The sequence below is a fragment of the Akebia trifoliata genome, chromosome 1, assembly GCF_017979445.1.
Source record: "Akebia trifoliata isolate Shusen 1 chromosome 1, ASM1797944v1, whole genome shotgun sequence".
Taxonomy (NCBI): domain Eukaryota; kingdom Viridiplantae; phylum Streptophyta; class Magnoliopsida; order Ranunculales; family Lardizabalaceae; genus Akebia; species Akebia trifoliata.
Genome location: NC_141375.1, coordinates 4,600,304 through 4,611,186, shown reverse-complemented (window position 1 = coordinate 4,611,186; position 10,883 = coordinate 4,600,304). Strand labels below are relative to the sequence as shown.

Genomic DNA, 10,883 nt, shown 5'->3' with positions numbered 1-10,883 from the left:
ATTTAAAAAAAGAATGGTGGCGACTCCAAACAATGTAGTATTGAAGTTCATTGTGAACATTTCATGTCTACAATTAGATTATAACGATGGGATTTCATATCAGATTTGAAGTCTGAAATATCGAATTACCATAATCGAGACGGTTATATCTATGTGTTCCCCTGCTCTCTTATCGACTACATTCCGTGTTCGTATTATATATATTTTCTTTATTTTGTAATGTTAAGAGATATTTTTCATTTGAAAATTGTATATATTATTTTAAATGATATAAATGATGAATTCGAATTTATTACAACTGTTTACTGATTATGCTTAGACAATTATTGTATATTACATTATAAAAAAACTTGCATTATTTAATTGTTTAGATGATTACTCATGCATGTATAACTCATTGTTAGAACGACGCTCATTTTACTAAGTAACATTTCCCATTTACTCATCCTATCCTTCACCATTTCAAATTTCTCAACTTTTGAGGAGCTTACCAACAAGGAACCATTTGAGGAGGTCCTTATAAAAGGTTATGTCGGTGATCTACAACCCCTGTCAGCTTGAGAATTATCCTAGTAATTTAGTGGTTGTATTTTAATTCTTTTTGTGGGGCTTGATGTATTTTGAGAAGTCATATTTGAGAGATTGTTATAACATGGTTGGTTGATGATTTGTGGATTTGATGTAATTGATTGTTGATGTATAGTTTCCGCTCCATATATTTTCATTTCATAAGTATTTATTATTTTTGTTTGATCTACCAGGTTGTGTGTGTTTATTTCATACATTGAGATTCTAACTAATGAATTCTCGAGATTCGTGTTGAGATTTCAAGACGTGACATAAAGTATCAAAATAGGGATCGAGTAGCATAGTCAAAAATTTGTAAAATCATTAAAAATGGGATACGTTCGAAAAAATTAATGATTAGTTGGTGAAGTGAAAGTAATTACCGATTAATTGAAAAAATCATCGATTATTATAAAATATCAATAATTTCTTCAATTAATTATTGATTATTTATGAAAAATTGTCAATTTTTTAATCCACCCTATATCAAAACAAATTTCATGTGCTATCTTCCATCCAAAAAATTTCAAATTTGGTTATGGCCGAATAATTGTGAGATCTTTACCAAAAATGCTTTTCTACCTGATTAATGGTATAATGGTTCAACATATTTGGATTACTCCCTGGAGATGTGAGATGGAGTGGTTGGACCTATACTCACAAAATACTTCAATTTTTTTTTTTATAAAAAAAAACCCATGAAATTCTTTTAAAAAAGGACTACTCAATTAAATTGACGAATCAACTAATGATGATTTAATGATTAATCATGAAATACGGTTATATTTTTATCCTTAATGCTCAAAATATTATTTTATTCTACATTCAACTCTCAAGAACATGATAGAATTTTTAGGGAGGTCGATCATGATGGATTTTGGTACAAAACCCAAAAACATTATTTGTATATCTCCCAAGAGAAGTTTTCTTTTACAATTTTTTTTTTTTTGGAATCTAATCAAATCAAACGAATCAAAGATCCAATCAATAAGTATTAGTGAATTTGAACTTTATTACTATATTTTGACCAATACATTTGATATGCAAGTTTATAGTGTTTACTGAGTGGGGACAATCTAAAAATTCATAATATCAAAATATCCGAATCTGAATTTGGTTACTAGGTTGAGTAAAACCAAAACACCCCATCCAAGGAGGTTAGCTGTCACGTACAAAGATTGGGTTAGTCCCACAATTATTCTTTTCCACGAAGTTGTACAATTCTTGTTCAATCTATAAAACAAGTCCCCCTTATTAGGAAATCATTCAAACGGGGGATGAAATTACTTAATAGACCTTGTGTGAGGGGTTTCTTTCTAAATAGTTCCTCACTTTTAATGTTAATGGTTCATTTAGTAAAAATTTTACATGTAGATGATCCTTCAACCTCATCTGCTCTTATAATATATATATATTTTAAGTAATTATTTTCAATGTTTTTTTTTCTTTTTTTTTACGATTAATGACAAATAAGAAATAATGTACTCCTACTTTGAATATTTAAATGTATTTTTTGATTTAACAAAAATCGACAAATGAAGTTGGTATGCCAAGTTTTTTGAAAATTTCAGTGCAAGGTTTGATTAAAGTGTCCTTTTTAACATATATATATATATATGGATGGCGTTATTACGACCCCTATTACGACTCACATTGCGACACACCGTTTGTCTTATATGGGCAAAAATGTTAGGAATGGTCTGATTTTTTGTGAGGATGATCTCTGTGATGAGGGGATCATCCTAACAAAAAATCATCCCATTCCAAAACTTCTAACCCCATCAAAATTGATTTACAAAAATTGGACGGTCTAAAAATTTTCAACTTGTAAACATGGGGCTAGAAGTTTCATAATGAGCTGATTTTGGCAAGGATGATCTCCTCACCGTAGAGATCATCCTCACAAAAAATCAGTCCATTCCAAACATTTTTGCCCATATAAGACAAAACGGTGTTTGTGTCGCAATGTGAGTAGTAATTGGGGTATACGGAACCGACCCTATATATATATATTATATATATATATATAGGGTAGCGTTCAATGGCTAACTTTTTGGCAAAATATTTTTCAAAACATGAGTTAGAAGTTTTGGAATGGGCTGAGTTTTGGTGAGGATGATCTCTACGGTGAGGAGATCATCCTCACCAAAAATCAGCCCATTTCAAAACTTCTAAACCCATGTACAAGTTGAAAAATCGTGGACCGGATATTTTTTGTAAATTATTTTTGATGGGGTTAGAAGTTTTGGAATGGGCTGATTTTTGGTGATGATGGTTTCCTCACCGTAGAGATCATCCTCACCAAAAACCAGCCCATTCAAAAACTTCTAACTCATGTTTTGAAAAATGTTTTGCCAAAAAGTTAGCCATTGAACGGACCCATATATATATGGGTCCCGTTCAATGGCTAATTTTTTGGCAAAACATTTTTGGAATGGGCTGATTTTTTGTGAGGATGATCTCTACGGTGAGGAGATCATCATCACAAAAAATCAGCCCATTCCAAAATTCTAACCCCATCAAAAATAATTTACAAAAAATGGACGGTCCACGATTTTTCAACTTGTAAACATGGGTTAGAAGTTTTGGAATGGGTTGATTTTGGTGAGGATGATCTCTTCACCATAGAGATCATTCTCACAAAAAATCAGCCATTCCAAAACTTCTAACTCATGTTTTGAAAATGTTTTGCAAAATTTTTTGCCATTGAACGCAATCCTATATATATATATATATATATATATATGATATTTCGAAGAATCTATTTTCAAGGTCAAAAAATAAAACAAATTCTAAATCATATTTACAATGTCAAGTTCAACTTTTTTATTGTTGATATCAACAATTTTAGTATCGAGTTCAACATTTTTATTGTCGAACTCCGACGAAAAATGTTGAATTTGACACTACAATCTTAACAATAAAAAGAGTCGAACTTGACATTGCAAATATACTTCAGGCTTTTTCGACATTAACATTAGATAGATCTTTCCCGACGTAATCAAATAACATATATTACAATTGCAAAACAGATATTTGAATCAAACTTTATGAGGTAATCATCAAAAATTTAGAATCCCAACTTCATTTGTTATTATTATTATTATAAATCATGAAAATAGATCAAAAAAATATATTTAAACAAACAAAATTAAGAGTATATCATTATCCATTAATCATTCACCCTAAAAAGTCCAAAAGTGTTAACAAGATGAGAAAATGCAGGCTTGGCCTCTGGCCTTTCAGTACATTTAAAAAAAAAAAAAAAAAAAAAAGATTTCCTTATAGAAAGTTTACTAAATGCTCTGCCGCCCAAAGTGAGCGACTATTTAGAAAGAAACCCTCTTATAGGTCCATTAAGTAATTTCCAACCCCCCAAAAAAATCTGAATTCGGAACAAAAATTGGATCGATTCGAACCAAACGGGTCGTATATAAAAGGTTTTGGTTCTGGGTTGATTAACATCCGTCCCAGAACCGACCTGTTAATACCCATATAGAATTATATAGATAGTGACGTCACCTCAAATCCCGATCCCTCTCAATCTCAAACGCATCTTTCGTTCCTTTTAACTACACGGTGTAGATCAGAGTTGCAAACCCTAACTCTAAGAAAGCTCATACGCTCTCGCTCTCTCTCTCGCGCTTTCTATCTCCAGATTTCGTTCTCTAGCAATCATCAACAGTTATCATCTTTAACAGGTTGTTTGATTATCTAGTTCGTATTTCTCATCGATTTTCTTATCTAGATCTTTGAAAGCAGGTTGTTTTACTGGTATAATTGTCGTTTCTTCTCTAGATCTTAGATAGAATCGCCTTCTTGTATCTATCATGGTGTTTTGCTTCAGATTTTTTTCGTTATTTTGATGGAAATTTGTTAATCTCATTGAATCCTGTTTAGTTCTTGTTATGGCTTTTGGTGGAGATTATTTAGTTTCTGATTGATTGTTCTCTATGATCAAATTTTTTTTTACTTATTGTTTTTTTAGTTTTGTTTGGATGGATCTAGAGTTGATTTACTGATTTTTAGTCGGATTTATAGATAGGTCTTCATACTTGTTTGATTCGAAGTTTTTTTTTAAGGTTAGGTTTAGAAACTTTGAGCTCTCATGGTATGGTTTGAATAAATCAGAAAACCTGATAGATTTTATAACATTCTTATGGAATTTAGTAGAAGAGATACTTTTTTTTGTTTGACTAACAGAGGCCAAAAGGGGGCTTTTGAGTAATCTCTATGTGGAAATTATGCTATAACATTATATTATGTGATAGTGAAACTAGTAGGTGGGATGTGAAAATGCACATGTAGTACAAAAGTTAGGATTTATGTATGATTTAACCCTTTTTTTTAGTTAGAAAAGGAGATGTGTGCAACTTTATCGTTAGTGAATGTGGTTGATGATTTTAGGGGTGTCTTCTTCGAGGACTCTTTTTTTATATAGGATTTTTTTTAACCGAGGCATCCGGGACTTTTAGAGCGGTCATCTAATCCTTTGGGCACGAGGTGCAATCCTCCCTGGGATAGAACTCTGAGGGTGGCCCCTAAGAGGGGATTCAAAGTGTTTCGAACTCAAGATCTCTACTACCTGAGATGTGGTCTTGGCAATCTCACCAAACCTTGGGGTTTTTTTAAAGATGGGATTTAGTTTGTAAAGACAAGATTCTTCTTGTTTTGCTATTTTAGCTGTTCTTCTCATCCCCCTCTTGAATAAATTTAGTTTTATCTATTAAAAAAATGTAGTATTGGAATTTTCCACTTTCAATTGGTAGATCAGACCTTTTTTAGATGCCTTGCACAGGTCTCCTTTCTGTTTTGAGGTTTTTTTCTTTTTTAAATGAATGTTACATTTTCAAAAAGTGTAGTGGGTGAGGTCAATGATATTGTTTCTCCATCACTTCCTACCCTTGTTATTATCTTGGATTACCTTCTAGGGATCATTATCGAGCCAAACAAATTTTGGATCTGTTTATAAAGGGATTGGACAAGAGATTAGCAGTTTAGAAAGGTTGTGTCAAGGTGTTCAACACAAGCACCTCAGGAAGGTTGTACAAATATTAACTTGTGGTACAAGATATCTTCTAGCTAGTAATCTAATAATTTTGTGGCACATGAAGAAAACTTTGAATTGGATAGTTACCCAAATTACTACATACATTTTCCACACGCATAATGCTAATTCATGATAGAAAAAATACGGAAAATTGGTTTCAGACTTTTTAATCCCTTGATTCTAGCCTATGAGGTATTAAATTTCAATTTCGGTGTCTATTTCATTTAGTTTGGAAATGGAAATATTTTGATGAATGTGGAAATGAATAAATGCTAGGATAATATGTTTGTATAAGCTAACTTCTGTCTAAATTTCACCCGCTTCGTGCAGTCATGGCTGGATTGGCACCTGAAGGATCACAATTTGATGCTCGTCAATATGATTCCAAGATGAGTGAATTGTACGTTCTTCTTTTACTTGTTTGGATACTATATTCAATATTTATGCATATTCTCATTAAAGTGCAAATTCTGAATCTTTTAAACATCTAATATTCATACTTTGTCTATTGAATTTATGGTTGCAGACTCACAGCTGATGGAGGACAAGATTTCTTTACATCATATGATGAGGTTTATGAAACCTTTGATGCCATGGGTTTGCAAGAGAACCTTCTAAGAGGCATTTATGCATATGGTAAATCCAATCATAGTTCTACTGTTTTATTTTTCGTGGCTGTGTCTCATGATGCAGCATTGCATGAATTGGCCAGCCTGGGATATCGAACTGTTTTTCTCAGACCAAATGGTCTATCCTAGCTTCTTATACGTGTATTCATGTTACTTTACTGGTTGAATTGTTTGGAAAGGTTTCTTAGTCAGATTGTTGGGCATTCTCCTTTTTAATTATTATATATTATACTAGAAGGTGGCATGTGCAAACTCACATGTATCTGAAGGGCTTATTTGCAATTTAAATTATTAAATAAATGGTGGCTTTGGAAGATTACATAATAAAAAGGATATTTTTGTAATTTTGAAAACCGACTCAACTTGATTTTGGGGATGTGCAATTGCAATTTTCTGGGTTTTTGACTAAACTGCCCCTGATTATATTAAATATAAAAGTGGGGGCATGGCATTTATGACCACTCAAATTTTGGTGTTGTACCACTTCTATTCCACACTCTCATTATAATAGTGCCATAAAGGTTTATTTGTAATTTAAAATATTGATTAAAGGGTTTTTTGAAGATTACATAGTAAAAAAAGATACTCTTGTAATTTTGAAAACTAAGCAATGAGTTGTAATTTTCTTAGTTTTTTTCCAAATTGACCCTGATTATATTAAATTCAAAAGTGGGGCATTTGTGGCAACTCAAATTTGGGTTTCGAACCAGTTCTACACTGCCTTCTCTCATTATAATAGTAAAGATGAGATGTCATGCTGTGCTGCATCATGAAATAGTGCCTTTTTCCCCCATGATCTTTAGGCTTTTTATTAAGGCGGTTGGATGAAGTGTTGAAAGTTACACTGTTTGATTTCTTTTCCAAGGTTTTGAGAAGCCCTCCGCAATTCAGCAAAGGGGAATCGTGCCCTTCTGCAAGGGGCTTGATGTAATTCAGCAGGCACAGTCTGGTACAGGAAAAACAGCAACGTTTTGCTCTGGAATTCTTCAGCAGCTCGATTATGGTTTGGTTGAATGCCAGGCCTTGGTCCTTGCACCAACTCGAGAACTTGCACAACAAATTGAAAAGGTTATGCGAGCTCTCGGTGACTATCTTGGTGTGAAGGTTCATGCTTGTGTGGGTGGAACCAGTGTTCGTGAGGATCAACGTATTCTTTCAAGTGGGGTGCATGTTGTTGTTGGGACTCCTGGTCGTGTGTTTGACATGTTGCGAAGACAATCGCTTCGCCCTGATTATATTAAGATGTTTGTATTGGATGAGGCCGATGAAATGCTTTCACGAGGTTTCAAGGATCAGGTACTTACTATATCTCTAACTCTACATTGTTTGTTTGGAATTTGGATATTAAATTCTGTTGTTTTTTTAGCTGATGATTACTACTATTGTAAGTTGTTTTGGTGGAAATCTATATAATAAAACACAATAGTAGACCCCACTTTGCTACAGTTTTGTGGTGGGGGGTAAACGTCCCCTCCAGATATAGTGGAATGGCGTCCACACTATCCCACTTTATTCCTTCCCTCTTCACCCCCTTCAACATTATTGCCTTTCCTCTCCTCCCTCCCTCCTCCCCAACTTCAATAATATCCTCCATCCAATTTTACTGTTTTTCCTCTTTTACCCCTTTAACCCCAAAGAGGATGCTGGTGCGTTAGGCGGGGCAAACTCTAGTAATACAATAAATGAACACGATATCTCTTCTTTCATTGGTAGGGGGTCTTTAAGTGTAGTTTTATTAAATCCAAGTCACACCACATCATATATTGATACTTCGTAGCTACAACACGAATTTCAGTCGGTTGCATGATTCACTTTGACGATAAAGTTCCATCAAATATAATTTGGGACAAAAGGTTTCTTAAACACACGTTAGAAATATTTCATGTAATCAGAAGTCAGCAAGTCTTTACTGCCAAAAAATACTGTATATTATACTCCCTGTCGTGAAGTATATATTATACTCGTGGTCATGGAGTGTTCATATTTGTGTACCTACATCTTGATTTGGGACCTTTGTTGATGGGTACAAGTATTTGGATTTAGAGTCCCATAAGATAAATACTGTCAGATAAAAATCCAAAAATTATCTGAACTTTATTTTGCATTGCATTTGTTTTTTTTCTTTATGAATTTGAGACACGAGAGTTATGGCTATCTCAACCACCACCACCATAGAGAGCTCCCTTAACCTGTTTAGAAATCATTAAAAGAGAGAATTCCGTACTAGCTAGGATGCCTGCTGGGATTTGTTGGCTTGTATCCATGTCGACAAGGCAGAGAAGAACTTCCAAGCGTCTTGTTGTTGCACATATTATTGTTGGTTATGATTGTGTTCTTATGTTCTCATACGGGGATGTGTCTGTGTCAACAGTAGTATCCGTGTCAACATGGCCAAAAACCTAATGTTCTATGTTAGATTATTGTTGGTTTTTGTGCACTTTTTATCCCTGCATTATATATATTTTCCATGTATATTCTCAATTTTGAGATTCTAATGTCTTAATTTTCCTGCTTTCAGATCTATGATATCTTCCAACTCCTCCCATCAAAAGTACAGGTTGGGGTATTTTCTGCTACAATGCCACCTGAGGCCCTCGAGATCACAAGGAAGTTCATGAACAAACCTGTAAGAATCCTGGTGAAGCGAGATGAGCTCACTCTTGAGGGTATCAAGCAATTTCATGTCAATGTTGACAAGGAAGAATGGAAGCTAGAGACACTATGTGATCTCTACGAGACTTTGGCCATCACTCAGAGTGTCATCTTTGTAAACACCCGACGCAAGGTTGACTGGCTAACTGACAAGATGAGGAGCCGTGACCATACTGTATCCGCCACTCATGGAGACATGGACCAGAACACTAGGGACATTATTATGCGTGAATTTCGTTCTGGTTCATCACGTGTCCTTATTACCACCGATCTCCTCGCCCGTGGTATTGATGTACAACAGGTTTCCCTTGTTATAAACTATGATCTTCCAACTCAGCCAGAGAACTATCTCCATCGTATTGGACGTAGTGGACGGTTTGGAAGGAAGGGTGTTGCCATCAACTTTGTGACAAAGGACGACGAGAGGATGCTTTTCGACATCCAAAGGTTTTACAACGTGGTCATTGAGGAACTTCCATCGAATTGTTGCTGATCTCCTCTGATGAGCTTTTTTCTTGTCTTATTGATGTCTTATCGAGGTATGTGTCTCTGAGTTTGCTAAGTACTCTATTTAAGTGTTTTTTTTAATAGTCCTACTTTATTAATTTAGTATTGCGAGACGTTCCTGACCATGGAATCATGGATCCTGCCCATGTGCAATCGAAATGTGTAATTGCCCGTTTTCAACTATTTGGGTATCCATAGTTGCATGTTGTAGCAGGTAGAGATTTTTGTATTTTATGACTTTAACTACCTAAAAGGTGGTAGTTTGGATTGATTATCTTTTTCTTGAATTTTGCCTTTTTTTTTAATTTTTAATTTTTATTTACTTTTTCTGTTGTGGGAGAAAATACTTTTTGGGAATTTAAACATGATTAAGTTATTAGTCTTACTACTTGGGCACCACTAAGAAGATGCACACCTACCTTGAAAAATTACCTTTTTTTTTGGTATAACATCTATTTTAACCTTCTAAAAATTGCACTTCACTATCAATAATGTTAAGATTTGGATTTATTCACCTTCTCGTGACTTCATCTTCTACTCGTGTAAATCTCGGGAGACATGGACCAGAACACTAGGGACATTATTATGCGTGAATTTCGTTCTGGTTCATCACGTTCCTTATTACCACCGATCTCCTCGCCGTGGTATTGATGTACAACAGGTTTCCCTTGTTATAAACTATGATCTTCCAACTCAGCCAGAGAACTATCTCCATCGTATTGGACGTAGTGGACGGTTTGGAAGGAAGGGTGTTGCCATCAACTTTGTGACAAAGGACGACGAGAGGATGCTTTTCGACATCCAAAGGTTTTACAACGTGGTCATTGAGGAACTTCCATCGAATGTTGCTGATCTCCTCTGATGAGCTTTTTTCTTGTCTTATTGATGTCTTATCGAGGTATGTGTCTCTGAGTTTGCTAAGTACTCTATTTAAGTGTTTTTTTTAATAGTCCTACTTTATTAATTTAGTATTGCGAGACGTACCTGACCATGGAATCATGGATCCTGCACATGTGCAATCGGAAATGTGTAATTGCCCATTTTCAACTATTTGGGTATCCATAGTTGCATGTTGTAGCAGGTAGAGATTTTTGTATTTTATGACTTTAACTACCTAAAAGGTGGTAGTTTGGATTGATTATCTTTTTCTTGAATTTTGGCTTTTTTTAATTTTTATTCACTTTTTCTGTTGTGGGAGAAAATACTTTTTGGGAATTTAAACATGATTAAGTTATTAGTCTGACTACTTGGGCACCACTAAGAAGATAACCTTGAAAAATTACCTTTTTTTGTATAACATCTATTTTAACCTTCTAAAATTGCACTTCACTATCAATAATGTTAAGATTTGGATTTATTCACCTTCTCGTGACTTCATCTTCTGCTCGTGTAAATCGTAATCGTGCTTGTTATAAGACGAAGTATTTCTTACAAAAATTATTGAACCAACAATGATTTATGTGAGAATAGTTTTAGAA

At 34.3% G+C, this 10,883-nt stretch overlaps 1 protein-coding gene across 1 annotated transcript; it reads left to right on the top strand.

Moving 5' to 3' along the window:
- The first annotated feature begins 4,103 nt into the window (after positions 1-4,103).
- Positions 4,104-10,559, top strand: LOC147410482 (eukaryotic initiation factor 4A-15-like). The gene is made up of 6 exons (XM_086435898.1): positions 4,104-4,268; positions 5,948-6,017; positions 6,144-6,253; positions 7,112-7,542; positions 8,765-9,199; positions 10,067-10,559. Exons 2-6 carry the CDS (start codon positions 5,950-5,952, stop codon positions 10,265-10,267), a joined length of 1,245 nt encoding a protein of 414 aa, XP_086292024.1. The 5' UTR covers positions 4,104-4,268; positions 5,948-5,949; the 3' UTR covers positions 10,268-10,559.
- Positions 10,560-10,883: the final 324 nt, after the last annotated feature.